The sequence below is a fragment of the Nomia melanderi genome, chromosome 2 (assembly GCF_051020985.1).
Source record: "Nomia melanderi isolate GNS246 chromosome 2, iyNomMela1, whole genome shotgun sequence".
Lineage (NCBI taxonomy): Eukaryota > Metazoa > Arthropoda > Insecta > Hymenoptera > Halictidae > Nomia > Nomia melanderi.
Window position 1 is genome coordinate 12,124,785 of NC_135000.1, and position 21,986 is coordinate 12,146,770.

The 21,986-nt window shown below is 32.1% G+C and overlaps 1 protein-coding gene and 1 non-coding gene across 2 annotated transcripts in view; one reads left to right on the top strand and one right to left on the bottom strand.

The window, feature by feature from the left end:
• The window catches only part of LOC116430766 (uncharacterized), a 119,692-nt gene that overhangs the window by 71,658 nt on the left and 26,048 nt on the right, over positions 1-21,986 (top strand). The window contains exon 5 of the mRNA XM_076374316.1: positions 1,579-1,658. Within this exon, the coding sequence (XP_076230431.1) occupies positions 1,579-1,658 (80 nt within the window). The remainder of the gene's footprint in view (positions 1-1,578; positions 1,659-21,986) is intronic.
• On the bottom strand, positions 9,678-9,796 carry LOC116430788 (5S ribosomal RNA). The gene has a single exon (XR_004235788.1). It is a non-coding gene; the product is annotated as a 5S ribosomal RNA (ribosomal RNA).

The following is a 21,986-nucleotide window of genomic DNA, read 5'->3' on the forward strand; positions in this document are numbered from 1 at the left end:
GACTCTTTAGGTTCTGTAACTTTAAATATTTAACACGTTGAATGTCATGCAGGGGTCACCGATGACCCTCAACCAAATCGAATTACTGTAGTTCATTGAATTAAACGATGATTATTTGGAAACATTTCTGTATTATAAATATGATTTAGAGTTATATTTTTTTCCATTTTGTGTATTTTTCTCTATGAAATCGCGCGGCATTCAACGTGTTAATCGTATTCTTAATACGTTCAGTTAGAGGTCAGTATACGTTACATATCGGACAGAAGTTGCTTTTGAATAGTTAAGTTCGATACTTGTGTATCTATATCCAGCGGCCTATGGTTGTGTGATCAATTTTCATGAATAGTGAATTTTCAACCATTTTAAATTGTAATATGTGCAATTATAAAATAAATCAGAATTAAGCAGACAGAAATTGAACAAATTGTCATCTCTGGAATCCAAATTGTATAAATTCGCCCATATTGAACGTATTAACGATAAGATTTTAAGAATTTCTATGTTTAATAATTACTATCGAGAACTCAGCAACTGTTTATGGTATTTATGGTGCCAGAAGATTCTTCACTTAGAAGTATTTTCATAAGAAGAACTTAATAGGTACATCGTTGGATAGATAATCAAATTTCGTATCTCATATATTTGGTCTGCGCATCTTCACATACTTTCATGGGCACAATGTAATATGCTTAGGAATAATTACAAGATTTTGAGTAAATTGTTTCAAGTCATGCATAAATGTAATTATTATACAATTTTTGTTATAGAATAATTGTACTTTAATAAGAACAATGTTCATTGACTCTTTTACAATAGAATAATAAGGATGTATTTAAAATTCATGTGAAATTGTTCTCGTACTCTGTCCCATTGAACGAGCTACTTGATTTTATACTTTTTTTCTATACCTCGTTTCTTTTATGCATGGTATGCTAATATCTAATTAACTCTTTTTATTTTATTAATTCTCAAATAACTACTTGTTCTAGGAATTTTAAATATTGAAGTGTGCATTTAATGTTTGACATTCATTATAAAATAAAAATCTGTGATTACTAACCTTCAACTCCGTGTCGTACAATTTCCTTCGTAATCGTGCGTCTTAGAACTGTTTTATATGTTAATAATAGAACCACCGAGCAATTAAATTGAAGTTTTGAAATTTCTGTATAGAAACTCCAAGAATGCATCTATCGAGACTCCAATTGGTTTATAATTCACTTTGCGTATTACCAGATCAATTGCTCTAATAATTTTCCAGACAAATATTTGTTATCTTTATAATAATTGTAAAAAGAAGAAATCAAGAATGGGTCATTTTGACCCGCCTGGTAGTTTTAGTGTTAACAGTTTACTAGGAAACAAAAGAATTCTATGTTCGTTCTATAATTACGTTTATTGTATCGATTATGAATTATGTAGTAGCACGAAAATAACATTTTATTTGAGTTCAAAATTCAAAAAATAATATTTTATTTGAATTCAAAATTGAATGGTGTCTATGGTTGTTAAATTCTCTTTGAAATCTTCATCACGAGTTTGACATAATGAAGAATTAATGCCATTTTGATGCAGGAATTCACAAGCCGTGGCATCAGGTACGAGAAGATTTGGGTCCGTGGGCGGGAAGTTCCCTCTATGAATGAGGTGAAAAAGTAAGTGCATTATTTTCATTATATCTGTTGATTACTATATATTCTGTACAAAATAAAAATATATTTTCCTATGTACCCCGATATTAGAGAAGCTAAAAAAGATTTTTTTCTTTATTCTTGGGTGTATGTAAAGCATAATGCATTCTCTTAATAACTTGCAATAATATTAACACTTTCGCGACGGGCGATTATCGGACAAAACGTTTAACTAAATACGAGCATGTAATTTCCAAGAGTCTGTAGCTAAGTATGGCAAGGTTCTGTTATTTGCAGATATGTGAACATAAAAAATATTAATTATTGTTGTTGGATTAATGAATTTTTATTTAAAAAGATGTATATAATTTTTTATTTGAAAAAAGAAGAAATACACTGTTTCATATGGATTTGTTAAATTTATTACATGCGTATTTCTTTTCAATGTGAATTGTGGACTCGAATTGTACGATTTCAATTTACTCGGCATTTTCGGGGAACCAATCTATCGTACAAATTGAAAATTAGATGTACAAGCTTTGCTAAAGATGTTAGAACTAAATACTTGGTTCTATAAGCATAAAGAAAGAGGTATTTACTAGAAGCAGTATTCATAGAATGTCCCAGTAAATATTAGAATTCCCATGTATAACACTTACTATTTACTAAAATCATCAACTGGGTAAATACTATTGTAATTTCAAATAAGTCACTCGTTCGTCTTAATTTCTGCTAATCTTGTATAGTATTTACTTCAGATTTTCCAGCATTTACTGTCTAGTACCAATCAAACATTATATATAAGAAATCTAACATTTGCCTTTACTTATACTTAATAATTTATAAGCACTTACCTCCTTTCATGGATACGAGCTTTTGATTTGTATGGGTTTACGTAGAACTCTCGGTATCATAAATTTAATGGTTAGTGTAACTTTTAAATCGTTAACCGGATCGGCTCCCCTTGGAAAATACAAGTAGCACCGTGGCCCTCAGACATTATGGCAACCATTGGAAAGATCATCTAGTTACTTATCTGGCGTGGGCGTCTCGGTTATTCAAACCGCATGCAAACGTACGCACAGAACACGACATGAAACTCATGTACGAGCAGTGTTAACCACGTATCTTACTTAATGCCAATCGTATTTCACATTTACTGCACTTTCCACTTTAGCCCCCTACGGTTATCGTCGATCGATCAACACTTGATCTGCGTGATGCAGGTGATGTTCAGTTAATCATTTTGTACCTAGCAGTCTATCACATTTATTTGAAAATTATCCACGCCTATTTTGTTTCATGTACAATTTTTTATCACTAAGTTTATAGGCATTTATTGTACAATTTATTCTATTTTTCTTAAAAAAATTGATGCTTGTTCATTTGGATCTTGGAAATCAGAGGTTTAAATATAGACAATTACATAGGATACATATTCGTGCAATTGCATCGATCAAAACCGACCTAAACATTTACTACATAATGTTTATAAAATTCAGTATGGGTTAAATTGACGCGTCTCGTAAACCTAGTGTTAAATAAATAACGAAATGCTGATTTTATTATAGCATTGATACTTCTGATTTATCCATTAGAAATAATCAAAAATGCATGATGCGGAAGATTCAGTTTTCTAGTTGTCTCAGTAACTGTAGTATAAGATCAAATTCATTTTATTGCAGTTATAGAGGTTAACGCGATGGCGATGAAGAAATCTTAAAAAAACATTGTGCACATGTAATACAAAAGTAAAATGTATTTGTATCCAAAAACACAAGAGTAAGTACTTAGATTTATAATGTACCTATTTAGATTGAAAGTGATTGGACAGTAGCCAAATATTCGTATAAACTTTTGATAGTTTTTCTTCAAGCATGTGATCAATGGGTTCATTATAAGTGATGAATAAAAGTTCAGACATTTTTATGCGTTATTCTCACAGTAAATTTCCGTAATCATATGCGAGTTTTGACCAATACTTTCCTGCAGTGATGGACTGTTCAAGCTAGAGAATTTAACGGTTAATAAAAATTTCACGGTTGAGAGCATGTCGCAAATTATGTATACTTTTTGATTCTCGGTTTCATATGTGTTTTACATATGCCAAAATAGATATTTACAATATAATATTAGGTAATAATATTATCTTATATGTATTCTAATGTATCATATATTAATATATTAATATTAATATAATATTTGATATATAATTTATTATATTATACTATTATCTTAATAATACTATCTAATATTATATTATACTAGTGTATAGTAAATTAATTACATGGACGCTTAATTAAAATTAGGTTTACACTTTTATAAAATGAATATGTGAATTTTCGTTTTTCCTTTCACATGTATGTAGTAGAACATATTATGTGCTGATAACAATGGGTTGACAAACAAACAGTATGACTTTTGGAAAATTTCCATCAGCCCAGCGTCTATGCTTGTCATTCGAGTCATCGTAAACCGACGTACCGAGCACTCAACGACACTATTTATGTACGTTGACGTTTGACGTTTTAGAGATATGTATAACGCGTTGGTGGAGAGTTGGCACCCGGGACAGCGAAGGGGCAAGTGGTATCTTTCACTCACTGTTTTGTTTATGGTATTGATTAATCACCGTGCGATTGTATTGGTGAACAGCACGTTACTGCCGAAAATGCATATGAGAAGAGGCGTACTTCCTTCCACTCCGACGAATTAGTCCCACAGTTGTTCCAAGTGCCAGCTCTCCATCAACGCGTTATATATACCCCTAAAACGTCAAACGTCAATGAAAATGTACGGTTTATTTCGTTTATTATTTGGAAGTTACATGTTTAATTTTCATTTTTTTTAGTCCATCAATTTTTAATATTTTCGCGACGGATTCCAACTTTTACTGCTTTTACTATTTACTTTTGCCCTATGTTCAATAATGTTGTAGTGTCTAAGTACATAATTGTTTAAGAGATACATTCTTCCAAATTAGTTTGAGTAAGAGCTACAGTCTGGGGAAAGATAATAGATTATTTGGGAATTGAATAGTGTCAAAGAAAAAACTTGTTTTCATGCTTATGATGATTTACAGTATTATGATAATAAAGAAACTGAGACTTCTAAGGAAAGGAATTTGTCCTGTGTAATTTCAATTTTATGCCATATTTGATAATTATACATTCAAAATAATCTTTTAAATCAAATTGTTTATGATAATGCATTGTCATTGTTCTTATATTATTTTATTAGGTCTATACTTTACTGACTACCCTACCTGCAAAATAGTTGTATATATAGATCAGTCAAGGTCAACCTACAATCACCCATGAATTCGTGTTAAAGAAGTAATTTTCGTTTACTACAGCCAGATAGTAATTTTTCCTGATATTAAAACTATAGTTTTTGTTTACATAAATTTCTGAGTACAAAAATATTAATGGAAGATATACGAAATATTAATTGATTAACTATAATTCTGTATGAAAAATTTTAAAACATACATTCAAAATATATTCTCCGTAGAGTAATAAAATGTTTGAGTATTTACATAATACTCATCTCATTAATTATTCATCTACGACTTCACGTTTTACATCACGTCATTTAAAGTCATCATTGCATAAAAGAACTTCATGCTGCGATCGTTTTCTAAATACACGGTTTGTTTCTTAATTTATGTGATCAACATTTAGAGATTTAGTATTTTTAATCACTGTATAACGTATAGGAATCTCTCAGGTATTCTGTTGCTTTGTAAGTTGGCCACTACATAATATTCTAAATATTCTTGAATTTTCGTATTTTATAATAGTTCAGCGAACAAGTTTAACTAATATTATAAATCTCTTTATATATTTATAACATTCAAAGAATTTCTAAATTAATTATTAAAATTTGCAAAGTCACCAAAATTATGTTACAAATTTTGAAAATATTTCGTCATCAGTTTCAAATATTTAATAAAGCATATAAGTAAAACGTGCTCAACTTTTATACAGTGAAATCTCAATTATCAATTGTTTGTTTCAATGTTCCTTAACACTATTTCTACCGAAGGTATTAAAAGACACCTTTTGAAATATTAACTTAAAATTATCTTCCAAGTTTAGTCGTATATTCTGAACTCACTTTTCGACTTTTCCAATAACGATTATAAATTTAACTATAGGGAATGTCTAAAATTCAATTAAGGAAAAGTGATGAAACTGAGAAAATAATTTTAAGTTAAAATTTTAACACCTTTTTAACACCTTCGGTAGAAATAGTGTTAATCTAACATTCGATTCTCTGTACTATGTCGCGTAATAGTTACATATTACCAGTATATTTATGTATTACTGTACGAACAAACATGTTGAGGCGTAGGGAAAAAATTATGAACTTGAATAATTTCACACTGTAAATTGTTTTTTATTTTTAATTTTTCGAAATCAATAGAGTAACGAAGGCATAAGACAGCTAGCATTTTCAACGGAGAAACAGTAATTCTCAAGATATGAGAAGTAGTAGGAAAGTTATGATAGATCAAGGTACTATTAAAAATACTAATAGAAAAGGTAATGTCACGAATAAAACGTAATGAAAATTAGAATAATTATTAAAGCGTATTACCAAGGAAGTTCAAACACTTAAAATTATATAAAAAATTGAAGTTAGTTCAACTAATTTGACTAATTTGATGTTTTTTAACTAATGATTTTTGCAATGAATTCTTACGTACATAAAAAATAGCTTACAGCATATTTCTGTTTGATAATAGAAGCAACATGATTTAAGAATTCAATAGTTCAGTGTAATAGTTTTACACTATTTCATATCTTTTATAATGCAACAATTCATAGATAAAAGCAATACTTCTGATACTCGAACCATTCTCTCAAATCTACCGGTGTAAACTAAATATTCTTTTTATCGATGCATTAAAATTTTTGTAGTTCATGTAAATTATGGAACTATTTTCGTGGAGTACCATCTTTTCGATTAATTGTAGTCAATTTTAGAACGCGGTTAAACTTGACTTAAAGCCTGGCAATTCATTGTAACAAGATATACCGAACAGAGATCAAGTTGCGCGATATTCACTACCTGGTTGACAATACGCGGACTCAGCTTCCCTAAATGCATTCGAATCGTGTTCCTCGTGGATTCGAGGAAAGTCCACTACAATGTACGCCTCACGCGACAACGCACGTGGGTGTTGACGCCTCAGCAACGACGTCTTTATTCCCTGAGACATCGAACATAAGTTTCCCCATGTTCTCTGTTTTGTATGGTGAGACAATGCTCATATATTCTACGAACACAAGGAAATCGTCTCTCATACAATAAGAACGAAACGTGATAATTAGATGTACATCCAATTCTGTTTTTACTTTTTCTTTTACGCGACTTTGATATAACAATAGAACTACTACGACCGACAAAATGACGGATTCCAGTTTTCTTGTTTTATAATTATCAATATCTTAAACTCGTTAAATGTCTGACATGATTTGAAAAATAAATAATTACAATTCAATATTATACTCAATATACGAAGAAACCGAAGAAACGAAAACTTAATATTATATATAAGATTTTATAATTTTGTTATATTAAATGAAGTGTTATATTGAATGAAGTTAAACAATACCTTGAGAGTGTAGTTTCAGTGAATATTAGAACTACACTGCACCCATCAAAATGACGGACTTCAGTTGTCTTATTTCGAAATTATTGACATCTTAACACATTGGACGCCGGCTAAGTTTCAGCTAGTAAAAACGCGAGCGTCGGTGATTATGCTGATACATTTTTAAACATCGATCAAGCTGAAATTTCTAACTTACGAAAAAGACTAAGGAATTCGATTTTGTAATTTTACTTTGGATTTGTGTTATACATATCTAAAATGTTACATGAACGTAGGATTAGCAATTAAATGATAGACTAAAAATCCCGCTTTATCGCGGGAGTTACGCGCAATGTGTTTAAAGATTACATATTATTCATGTTAAATGTTCGATTGATTTAACACAAATCATTTTTTTTCTTACACGAGTTGTTTGAGTCAACGTTAACTGTCTCGAACCAATGTCTATATTATTTTATAGATACAGTATATTTTTTTATATGAATTCTTTTAGCTTGTGGACGAAACCCAAAAATTCTATTCACACAATGAAAATTAAAAGTTACCAATCTGTTGCTAAGTAGTTCTTGCTATACAAAATTATTTTTACTTAAAAAATCAATGAATATTAACCACTGTTTAGCACGCTCAAAAGTTGCCCTATAAATATTCCGGGTTTACCACGTATTTATATCTTTACCTCGTATTAATTATTAAATATATTTATACAGATTTTTAATGGAACATTTTCTCCGAAGCATGTAGATCTAATTTCACATAATTTTGTGCAAATAAATTCTGTCTCTCTATTTATATAGCATTGGAATTGAAACGTAAAGTATCCACTATCATTTAAGAAACTTCGTAATATCTCTATAAGATAAAAAAAATATAACCACCATTTGTTTAGATCTATACGTTACAACCTCTGTCTGAAGCATTTTTTTGTATCATTCATACTTTTTAAGTTATTAAGTTTTGTTCAAAAACGGGCGTTAATTGAATCACACTCGTGACGTCATAGGGGCAGAAACAATCGTTCGGTAGGTCCGGCAATCCCTTCTTTGTGGTTCCGAGAAATCCAATTGCAAGCCCAAAAACGGCCCTTCGCGCTCTTTGTCACGCGACCCGATTAGTAAGTGTGAGCGTCTCAGTGAATCATATATCAGAACCGAAAATTCATGTGAGCAAGGTGTGCGCCAATCTGACTACTCGGACGAGAGTGCCAGGTTTGCTGCAACGGACAGTACATCTCACTTCATCGCATTTCGTTTCGCTTGCGTTCTTTGATGTGCTGAAATTGAGGCGTCACTGTTGCCATAACTACTGGGTCGAACGCAGCGAGTGATCGTCCTCCCTTGTCCTTCTGCACTTGTTGTTAGTGCAGTGCGTTAGTGGCATGACCCCAGTCAGCCTGTGGCTTAACACTAGAATTACCGACCAATAAAATTCATTATTCTGCATTTTCTTATAAAACTTATAACAATACATTTATTGAGTTTTCAATTTCCTTATATCCTAGTTTGTATTTATCTAAATCAATTTCTTGAATAATTTCTGAGAAAATCGTCTGTGCGGAATTAGTTTCGGCACGTCTTTGTTACTGGCCCCCTTATCGAATCCCAGAATCCCCTTGCCCCTCTTCACTTTTGAACAACGGGCCGGTTGGGATCATATCAGTAACGCATTGTAGTTTGTTCGGAGCTCGGTCAAAACATGACAGCTGCACTGTATATGAAATTTAAAAAAATGTACTTGATCACAAATATTAGTTTAATACGTGGAATGCCATGGGAATCACCGGTGACCTCCAACCAAATCGAATTACTATAGTTCATTCAATTAAACGGCGATTATTTGAAAACATATGTATATTACAAACAATGCTAATTAAAGCAGTGTGCAATAATAATAACGGGATTCGATTAAATGATTTAATATTACATCTGACCCTCGGTTTACGCGGACTTCTCTCACGCGAGCCTCTTTTTCACACGGTAGATCGGAACACTATTTACGCGGTAGTTTTTACGCGCGATCTCAATTTACGCAATCTGAATTTAGCAACAGCGAATAAAATATACTTTTGTTTTCTAAAATGTCATTATTATTATTTCTTTGGTTAAGCTATGTGAAATAAATATGTATTTCTAAAACTTATACCAGCTTTTCTCTTCAATATTTTGTTTTCCCTTGTACCGACATGCTCTATTTATGCGATTTTCGTTCGCATTAAACGAACTCACGTGGAACGGATTTTCGCGTAAATTGAGGGTCAGCTGTATATCTTTACCATTTTGTGTATTTTGCTCTATAAAATCCAGCGGCGTTTGACGGGTCACATTATAAATGTTTATTTGTATCTTAGCTGTGTTCAATCTTTTTTCAGTTTAGATTATCAACATTTCGATTTGTTCATGTCGTTGAAAAAAAAAGTAGAATGGCAACATTACGCGGTATTCCCAGGCGGTCACCCATCCAAGTACTAACCACGCCCAGCGCTATTTAACTTCGGTGATCGGACGAGAACCGGTGCATTAAACGCGGTATGAACGTTGCCTGAAGATTTCAGTACACAAATTGAATAAACTGGAATACACACACAATACACACACACTAATTTAAATTTTAAAAGGAAATGGTACACACACACTTTATTAAGAAGTTTGATTCTAATTACTTATTGAATATTCTAGATTCAAATGAATATCATTAGCGACGAGAAATCAATCATTTAAAAAATCAATATATTCTAGAATATTCCAAACACCATGAACATTCACGTGCACATGCGTAATCATCATTCATTTATTTCCATACATGCTTATCATCCATTCATACATTCATTTCCACAGTAATGAACGGGAAACCTCATCAGGCTCGGACACCGGAAGGATTGACAGTCCTGCTCTCACGTTAGCCGGGGCAACCTTAGGTTTAAAAGTACACAGGGGCAAGGGGAAACTCTTCCATTCACGATGCTCGGACAGCTTCGGCTTTCGACGCGTGGTCACTATTGGCGCGGCAACAAGAAAGGATGCAAACGAAACCGAATTCGACGGAGTGAGACGGAACTACAGAGAATTTTGTTTTCTATCGTTACGTCTCACTTTATCGCATTCGGTCTCGCTTCTGTCCTTTTTTATTGTCGCACACCAATAATGATCATGCGTCGAAAGCCGAGACGGCTCGACCATCTTGAGTGGAAGAGTCTCCCCTTGTCCCTATGCACTTTTAGTTTGGTGGTTGATGGAGTTAACGTGATTTAACCTTAATCGGACCACGATGTGACTTTGAGTCACATTTGAACTTTTTACTTTAATTTTTTTATTATTTCATATTGCATTTCCAAAAGTATTTTCGGGCTTTTAAAATTTGGGCCCTATAAACAAAAACAAACCATTTTAATCATTCCTTTTATTCTCATAAGTGATTGAGAGCCATATCGTGGCATGATTCGTTATAAAAACACGTGGTACGATTTGGGTTAACTTGGTGAAACTGAGGAATTACAATTATAGTTTAATTACAATTTAATTAACACTAGAATTACCGAGCACTTAAACTATCTTTTTAAAATTTTTTATAAACGCTAAAAGCTTGATTTTATTAAGGTTTCAATTGGTTTATATTTAAGTTTAGATATTACTAAATCGGCTTCTTTAATAATTTCTTAAAGAAAATGCCTATACCTTGGTAGTTCTAGTGTTAATTGTATAAATTAACATAATTCATCGATCTTCAGATGAGCAAAAAAATATTCCGCCCACTCAGAATATTTCGACTGAGAGTATTCAGCACTCAACGGGTTAAACCTTAGGCCGTTACTGTGCCCGAAAGAGGCGATCAGTATTATTACTGAAATACTTACGTTACGAAATATTTTCATTTGGCATCAATTTTTTTACTGTAATTGCTTTCAAGAAATTTGGAAGATTCGGTCATTGGTGATCACCATAGCAGTCAACTTGTTAAAAAAATATGGAAATGATTCTTTCGCTTGCGAATTGGTATTGAAGTTCGTTTGTGAGAATAAAAGTGTTCGATATTTAGTTTCCTTTTCTCTTATACAATCAATCAGTGGGTTTCGGGTAGCGATGACATTGTCCGCGTTCTGCTACGATGCAAACGACTCGATTAATAAATAATCTTAAGGGGATCTCCCTAAGAACATTGCTGAAAATTATTATTTGCGATATCAGTTTGACTAATAGTTTCAGTTTTTTTGTAGCTAAGTCAGTTACTTTTTGGTTATGCATAATAATTTTCTGAAGATTAGCCGATATACAATGTGTTAATTAATTTTTTCTTGGTCTTGCCCTGTTTGGGCTAAACATATGTCTTAAAAATCGTATCATAACTCAATGTAAAACTATTATTTTAGTTCAGGTTTGTAGTTTCAACACTATTATTTGTGTTTGGGGGAAATTTTCCAATTGAACTTATATAAATTTTGTTTTACTTCGGAGTTTCACAGACTGTTTAGTTCATATTTTGCCATTAAGAAATAAATTTTACTTCCTGTTTAATTTCTGTCTGGTAATCTACTTGTTTAAATTGTTTAAAGTTTAAACTGTAAACAACATTTCATTGACTCAATCATTCAAAAAGTAATAATTAATTCTAATAGCAAATTATAGTGATCGAAGTGTTTTGCCTAAATAGTTTTCTAAAAATTGAAATTTTTTAGATGAAACAAACGTAGTTTAAATGCAAGAAGTTCGGATTTCGTGGAAATAAAAAGTGCAATTTTTTCCTTAGCATAATAACGTGAATGTAGAGTATAAACAATTATAAATAATGATAAATAATGCATACACGAAATAAGTAAAAGATTATGCTAGATGTCCCTATACTAAAATTGTTGTATACTTAAATTTTCATGCAGTTTTTATTTGCAGTGAAGTTCTTTGCATCAAGCATGAAGTGATAAACATGACCGTGTTATTTCGAGGATCACTGTTGTTAAGACCAATAATTAAATATTATTATAATTTCATTTCATTGCGGGAAGTTGATATGAGTAGTAAGCAATGCTTCAACCCTCTCAGACCTGTCGCACATTATAATGCACACTGGTTTACCACTTTCAACATATGATAAAATATTAAAATTATAACAAGCAACCATGCACTCTTGCTTTTAGCTTATTTTTATCGGAAATGTGGTATACTACCATATTGTATTCAAAATAGATGTTATTACTGGTGGTGCGTTGAATAGCAACGTTTTGTTGTCAGGTGAATGCATATAATTCTGTACGAAAATCAGGTCTGAAGAGGTTAAGTTCTCTCTGTGCTTGTTGATGCGTACAGGATATGATTCCCTACCGATGTTAATGCTGTCTGTGGACCCGACTGATCTTATTTGTTGTCTTTAGAGCTCTTCTCGTCTGTCTTCGTTTCTTTCACCTTGGGAGTATTGCCAAAATATGGAGAAACATGTTTTATGCATTAGACGCCCGGACGATTTTATCATTATATAGATTTGCTAAACCATATCCTTCTTGTCTTTTCCCATGTGTTTCTAAAGCAGAAGAGCTTGAGCTATTAGAATTATTTTCAGCGCCCTCAGTTTAATTCAATATTTTTCCTACACAGAAATGATGAAAAGTTTGTGACAGAACTGTTAGAGCAATATAGATATATTTTAGATCATCGGCTATTTGTTTAGGTTTGATCAACTTAAAGGGAGATGAAAGAGAAATAGGTGAAGTGATAAGTTAGGTAAATTATTTGAAATGGATTTCACGAAAGTTGCTATTTACTTATTTCAAAACTACTTTATCTGTATACAGTATTATTTATAAAATTAGTAAATACATACAGCATAACTCTAGCAAATGTATTAGTGCAACATATTTGCAATATTCCTTTCCTTTCTTACCATATGCGACCTTGAAGAATTTGTCTTGGAAAAGTAATATCGTCTATGCAATAAGGAGCAAGGGTAAAATATATTTAAAGTAATATTCGGCTTGTGGTTGGTTTAAAATAAGTTTGAACGGAACGATACGTGAAATTTGGAGCTTAAAATTTTAAAAGTAAAATAATAAGAACAAGCTCTGTGTGAAATGAATAAGTTTGTTATCATAAAAGGAAACCACTTTGAAACTTGTTTCTCCATATCCGTAATTTACTTTACTGAAAGTCTTTATAGTTTTTATAGATAGATTGTAAAAGAAAATAACTTATATTTGCGAAGATCTTTTTTATAATATTTCCTAGCTTTTATCGCAACACATGAAAAAAATTCACATTGTTATTATAAATTACACAAGGTAGATTTATTCGTGTTTATTTGTTTCTGTATTACACTGTTCCTTGGTGAAACAATATTCGATGGTAAGTGATCAGTTGTCGATTATCGAATTTGATATGTTTCGAAAAAAAGTGTTAGTTTGACAGGTAGTAAGGAACAAAGGGGAATGCATGTGCGGTTGAGTATCAGTCGGTTCGAGTGTTTGCAGAGTACTTCTGTGATCTGTTTGAGGTTCCTCAGACTTTTGTCAGTAATACAGGCATATAAATAGCGGGCAACCATTCACCTACCTACAATCACGATGTTTATGCATTAAACATCTTCGAACAGAAGAAATTTCACGTTTTGCTATACCACCTTATACTATTTTTGCTTACCTATAGTTACCACGTGATCGATTCATAGTAATAAAGTTCGAAGAATGTGGAAGATAGTGCTTATTCAAATTTAATTCGATTGAGTATGATAATGTCCATCTGAATAATTCGTTGTACCGAAGCTTTATGGACTCCGTGAATGTATAATTTTGTCCACGATTATCACGGCCTTTGCAAACAATAAATGCACTTTGTATGTTAAATAGTAGATTCCTCGAATATCTAGCACTTGAAGCCTTCTTATTAACAGTTTCTTTTCATCGTCTTTATTACATCTGCAGGAAAATTATATTATAGACAGGAATACGTTTAATTACAGATTAGCATCGATTTAAATGAAGATTTTTACTCTTAAGCATTTTCCACACGGTGTCATCCTTGTCATCCTTGGTGGTGGTGGAGGTAATCTTGAAATGTGTGGTGCTCTCCTTTGTTTTAAAGTGTAGGTGGCTCCCAAAGCTGGATGAGGTGGCCGTTCAGGTATAGTTGGACAGTGTTGGGTAGAACTAGCCACAGGAGGTGAAAAAGTTGGAAAACTTGGAAGAGCTAATTGAATGAAAAATTAGTTAGTAATTACGTAGGCAACGAGTGTGCTGCAGTCGAAGAGTATGAAACATGAATTGATGTCAGTAGTAAACTATATAATCTTACTAACACTGATATATTACAAACATGACATTAATACTTAAATTCCGTTGGAATTTCTTGCTTTAAATGTAATATTTTGTTCATTACTCCCTTGTCCTATGATTTATTTCTTAACTATGATTGATATAATTACTTTACCGTTAATAATTTATTGAAAAAAAAACAGAAAAATTCTAGGCACATTTTACGTTTATGTTTGCTTCAAAATATATTTGTTGATAACAGAAATATTTAATTGGAATTTAAAAGAAATGAGTATTATTTATCTTTGATAAATTCTCTTTAAATCTTTACCACGAGTTTGGCACGTTGTTATAAGGCCAGGGATTAACAAGAATAAAAGGTAACGGTTGTGGACGTACCGATCATGTTACATACTGTGGAAAAGGGTCAGAATGACTTACTACTTTGACTCCATTCTTCAGAATCTTCAAATTCCGATGACGGAAAGATGTCACCTGAAGTAGACCAATAAATTCACCATCGGAAAATAATTTTTAATCATGTAAATTAAATAAGTTTTAGTAGTAATAATAGAACCAATTAAACATTAATTTAATTAAGTAATTCAATAATCAACAAAAAATTACAGATAGTAAAACAAATATAAAATATAAACATGAAAATGGACTATTTGAGGTGTTCAGTGCAAGAAAATGCTATGTCATAATAATAATGATTTGAGGTACTGAGGTGTGTTGTGTTGGGTTTTAATAAAGATTACATAATTAACATTGCTATTTTCAAATTTTAATGTATTAATAGTATTATAAGTTATTTTAATTAGCAAATCTCTCACTCGCAAATCGTGTTAGAATGAAACCATGTTCTAGGATGCCGTGTTATATGAGGGTTTTTCTCAATTCTCAAACCGTGTTATAGAAGTGCCATGTTATACGGAGTTTATCTTTACTCTGGTAACAGTTTTGATCTATTTTATATGATCATACCCGAAGAAGTAATATAATTTCACGTACCGTCTATACGACGTGCTACAGCTAGTCCTGACGCTAAAGCTGGACGCCGTGTGATCTGTCTAAGAGGTGCAAGCGGCACCTGCGGTATGATACGTTGAGATTTGGGGGTCGATGGGGCAAGGCAATCGGCAGCACAAAATTCATCATAATTTGGAGTCCGGTCCGGTGTTCGGTCCGGCATTCGGTCCGGTGTTCGGATCGGTGTTCGGTCCGGTGTTCGATCCCGTATTCGTGCTCGTTCCGATGTTCGCAGTGCTTCTACATCAGCTGCTGATCTGCAGAACACATACACAGGTGTTAAATCTAGTATAAAGTAGAATCTACTATAAAGAAAAATCTAGCACAAATTAAGGGGCAGGCCTATTTTATTTCAATGTTTCATATGTTGATGCATTATGCAAAATTTAATACTGAATTTTTAATTTGATGATTTTTGTTGTGTCGGATTAAATAAAAATTGAGAGTTGCATCTCGAGTGCAAAGGGTTTATAATGACTTATAAGTGACAGTATACAGGGTGAGGCACTTAAAACCGGTCACCTGAATAACTTGGCTGCTATTGGTGATACGAAAAAATGCATCAGGCCAAAATTATTTGGTATCGAGAGACTGATCATCCGATGTTACTAGTTTTTTGATAGGTGGAGGGGTCAAGGAGATATAAAGGTCATCTCTGTTTTTTTTTGTTTAAATGGAAGGGCATATTTTTTTTACTTACATTTTGATAGAGTATTTCAAGACGAATCAGTGACCTATTGGAAAGGTCATTCGTGATCTGGATTAAGCCAATTATAAAATTTCTCACATATTCTCATTATTACAGATGCTAACTTTTATAGTTTAACTCATTTGCATCATTACTGTACATATACGCCCAATTTTTCTAGTCACTGTCACTGGACCGTATGTATGCGTTCAATTTTGTTGATCATTGTCACAGGAGATTAACATCAACATCTCATCTTTGCGATTCATTCTTTCTTATGTAAGTTTTACTATATTTTATATATTATTTTATATTATTTTTTCTATTTTTTATTACAGAATGCCGAAATACGAAGTTCTTTTTACTTGTAATTTTTCTACTTAAATAAAATTTTAAAAAGAATTGGTGATAAGGGCTTTCCTTTTCATAACTCCTTGTGATGCAAATGGGTTAATTAGAACAATAATATTGCAATGGCCTTTCACATAGTACCATTTAAAGCTTCTCTGTGAAATTTATTTTTAGTTGTCCGATAAACACTACAGGTCTTAATTTAGTATAATTACCATGCATACTTTTGAACATTTTTAAATTAGGTTACGTACGGATCAATTTCGGATAGTGCAGTAAAATATTCTCCGCTACATTGCGTACCGTTGTGACACGAACACATTGTTTGTTATTATTTTTGGACAGATTATAAATATAGAATGTCTTATTTGAAATTTATCACCAATATTGATTTTTATACGTACGGTCAACTGGAAGGTTACATTTTGACAAGTACAAAATGACTTTCAACTATCACATCTACTACCAGCCAACTGTTCCCATTGCTCACTTCAATCTTCATGCCCGTTCACAAGTTACGAAATATTTTCGTTATAATCTGTAAGACTATTAAGCGATATATGTTACACAGAAGTAAAAAATTATATTGTATTATAGTATTTTATTTATTTTCCCCTTTGGATAGCATTTACTTTGTTTATAATTAATGTATCGTCTTAACACGTTCGCTACCAGCGCTTATTTCGATGACGGTCTCCTCAATTATAATATTGTCTTCAAATCAATAAATCTTCTAAACAAAATATTGAGAAAATGAAACAAACAAGTCATTGAGTTCCTAAATATAATGTCGTAGTTTATAGTTTCTAATAACAATGTCTATAGGATTAATTTCATTTTCATTATGTAAAATATAGGATTAGAGCCGTCACAAATATGTGACGCTGGTAGCGAACGTGTTAATTGGTACCTACGGTTTGCTAATAAATTTCTGAAATCTTTGCACTCTAGGAATTTTTAAAAATGTAATTGATAAATGATCACTTTATAACTAGACTGTGGATTTTTAAGCATTTATGGGAAATTTGGAAATGCACAATTGCACAGAATTCACGCACAAAGAAAAAATCTATAAAATATCGAAAGTACGGTGCTTTCTATAATATTTGTCAAGAATAATCATTTTTCACAGTGGTTCTATTTTTCTAATTATATCCTTAAAATTTTGAATTTCAATAGTAAACACTAGCATATGGATATTCGAAATCGTTTTGTTTTTTTTTCTTGTAAATGTTAGATAAATTGAAAGTTTATGTCACCAGAACAGTACTACTGGATTTGTGGTTCAGATTATAGATGTTGCAATATTGGCGCCTGCGGAGTGCAACGGGTGAACTGTTTATAAAGCAATAACACTTAAAATCGAGTGTTCTTTCATTTACATTTCATTTTCATTTGCAGTATGACAAATGAAATAAATACTGATTATTATTTCATAACTTGCAACTTATCACTATTTCTAAACTATGTAAAGAATTTTGATGATTTCTTTCTAAATAATGATCGATCTAACAACTCTGTTATTAATAATTTCTTGAAAAAAGAAACGGGAAAATGCTAGGCATATTCTATGTCAACGTTTGCTCTGAAGCATAATCCTTGATAACAGAAAAATAATATGTAACTTAAATTTAAACAAATTGAATAATACACTTGACCCTCGATTTACGCGAAAATCCGTTCCACTTCGTTTCGTTTTACGCGAACGAAAATCGCGTAAATAGAGCCTGTCTGTACAAGAGAAAAAAAAAATATTGAAGAGAAAAGCTGGTATAAGTTTTAGAAATACATATTTATTTCACATAACTTAACAAAAGGAATAATAATAATAATAACATTTTAGAAAACAAAAGTATATTTTATTTGCTGTTACTAAATTCAGATCGCGTAAAAACTACCGCGTAAATAGTGTTTCAATTTACCGCGTAAAAAAGAGGCTCGCATGAAAGAAGTCCGCGTAAATCGAGGGTCAGGTGTATTTATATTTATTAAATTCTATTCCAAATCTTCACCGCCAGTCTGACATTATAAAACAAGGGGTTAACCAAATTTATAATCTGTGCAATATTTCTGAGTGTTTGATGATACGCGAATGGCGATGTAATTAATATGTATAAATACGTATAATACTCCTTGAACATGTTACATAAACAGAAGTCACCAAGATTCTATTTGAGGTCAAACTTTTTCAACGTCATTGTATTGTGTAATTGCTCAATGTTTGAGGAATAGACGTTAGGTAATCATGTCCCGGAATTTGCTGTTACACGTGTTTTCATTTTGCGAAGGTTCGCGTGCAATCGTCTGTACAATGAGTGCGTGAACGGGACCACACACCACGCGGTCTTATTCAAATGAACTCCGCTTACGCAGGGACTATCGGGCTGCCATAAATGTCTCTTCGCAGTTTCACGAGCATCTCCTTATTTTAGTTGGACCCAGTGACGTGCAACACCTCTGAAACCTTTTAGAATTTATGCGGACCGAATAATGTGCCTTGGAGGTCAGAAGCTTTCCTTCGATGTGTGTGTTATTCATGTTTACATTTATCGAGCAAATCTCTCCTTATATAAACAAGGAAACATGTATGATACATGTCTCTTTAAAAAGGTAACTTTAACCCTCTATTGCATATCGTTTTTGATGGGAACTTTAATTTCCGATTTTGATTTTGATTAATTTACATTCTTTTTGTACCTGTATATGTGTGAAATTCCTATATGCGAACAGTCATAAAATGCAAGAAACAAAAATCAAAAAATGAAGTGTGTACTCATTAAACGCAGGACGAATGTACCTAGGGTATATTTTAATGAAAAACCAAAGCAAAGTAAGAATTACATGTTTATCTGAAAAAATAAAGAATTCATCGTTGAATGTTAACTGGTTGATTGCACTTGTTTAACCGATTTTGTTGAAAACTTTGTTTTATAAAAGCAAGGAAAGGTATTTGATGAATTACAAGTAACTCCAGTTCAAGACTGACAAAATAACAAAAGAAAAAATAAACAAAATAAAAGGCAATGCGTTGCTAAGCAAAAATGGGTTGATTTTCCCATTCGATTGGCTAAGTGTTAATATTGGCAGTAATAATGTTGCGTTTACAGTCTTGACCTAATACTTTTAATCTGTCCATGTTTGGCAGCGAAATAATATGCTAGTAAATTATGGGATTAATCTGACAGGGATGGTGCCAAATTTCAGGATTTATTGAATTATTTTATATTCTCCTTTCTCCTTTATAAATTCATATAATTCTTCATGAATCTGTCTGTTTGAATTACATGCTGTAGTTGGAAACAAATTCTGCATAATAATAATAATAACTATTACTTAGATAACTCTTACACGAAAATGTTTATTAGGAGCAACAGTAGATTGTCATGAAATTAAAAGGCTCGTATATAAAGTATTAATACATTTAATGCTCTGGTGTCATTCATGGCTAATGACTACCACTCGATTTTTCGATGGTGCATGGATAATCGGTAACACCTAACCACATCACTGCAGTTCGCTCATATAAATAATAATTATTTGCGAACTTTTCAATATTATTAATGACGTAACATAAGTCAGTGATATTAAGTAATAATTTTGTATTATATTTTACCATGATGAATACTATGTTTCGTGAAATCTCCGGCGTCGTATGTAAAACATACGAAAATTATCTAGCATGCGACAAGTTTAATCTCTTGCCTCACATTATTCTGTTAAACTCACGATAAAAGATTTCTAACAGAAATTAGTGAATATAAATATCATTCTATTCGTTTGAGTTAAAATTAAATGTTAGTTGGTTATTATCAATACTGAATGTTTAGAGTAAATGTAGACATGAGAAGAGCATAGAATTCTCTTTTATTTCCAGTAAATTATTAACAATAGCTCTAACAAACGTAGCTTTGGAAGAAATCCTAGAGAAAGGGGTTAATGTATGGTGCATGGCTCAGGAGAAGGTGCTGAAAAGGAATGTGGGTCTAAGTGGTCGGAATGGAAGAAGCCCGACCATTGTCTGATGCATTTTCAGTTTTAGGTGAAACGGTCACACATATTAATTCCATCGTGTCACGTAAAGCATGCAAGTATACAGCGAAATGCCCTTCTCTCCCCTGTGTTTCCCCACACGTCTACTCTTAGTTACGTACAGTATGTGTAACATGACTCGTAAATCCTAGTAGGATAACTCCAAGTGAAATGACCCGATCTTAACTATTTTTCTTATATGTATTTACTTTCATAAAATACATTTTTTTGTTAGGTATCAATGATATTTATTCTGTAATAGTTATTTGTAAAAAAAGTGAACCATTCCTACCCGACTTATCCTATATAAAGTTGTAGATTGAAGCTAACAAGGAAAGGTAGTTTCAAAATTTTGAAAAATTTTAGTTTGCAATTTTATAGATGTGAAATGACAATGTATTTTTTGTTTAAACTTTTTTCCACCATCTCTTACTGTTTTCAAGATAATCATGGGAAATAAAAATTTGCATTCTTTCAAGGGGTGCTCTCATCACTTTAAAGTGAAATTTGGCACGAAAAAATGCAATGTATTAGGCTTGACTTACTCTACTTACACACAAAGTTTCATAATTTTTTAAATTTCCGAGTACGATACCTTTTCTTGCGAGTCTGTATACTTTACTTACTGCAGAACGGTTAGCAAAAGAATGAGTCTTCAATGTTGAAAATTGATCTTATCTTTTTAAGTCAATAAGAAAAAATAGGAATTCGACTGTTCATTTTGTCCTCCTTACTGCATTTCGGTGTTACGTCTGAAGTGTTTGTGACCAACTGTTTAACCGTTTGAAAGCCAAAGGTCTTCACAAAAGTTTTATTAAAAAATACCAGATGGTGTGATCGTGTTTATCGTAAATAAATAAAGAAAGATAAATAATTAAACTTTATTTGACTCTCCAGATCTATAGTTCAGTAATTTTAAATAATTAGTAGAACCGCGATCACACCGTCTGACACTCAAATAGTTAATTCTAAGAAACAAAGGCATGAAGTGTACACAATTCGAAAATTAAATATTACGAAAACATACTATTTAGTAGATTAAATATTACAAAAACATACTGCTTAATACATTAAATATTATAAGCATACTGTATGATCATTAACAAGTAATGAAAATAATGTCAATTTTACCTTATTCCTTTATATACAGCGTTGTGAACGCTTGAAATAAATGTAGATGGAATATTGGATTAGTAATGGTTCAACAGTAGTATTATGAATATGTAAGTTCGTTTGATTCATACATATAGCTTTCAAGGTATTGATAAAGTAAGAAACGATGAGTAGGAACAGAATGCCGACAACGAGGAAGACGTCTGCGCGGTTGTTTTTCGATAGCTGGTTCTTTCCATGGGGAAATTCCAATTGACCTGAACGTAAAGCGCCTTGTCCGGAGACACT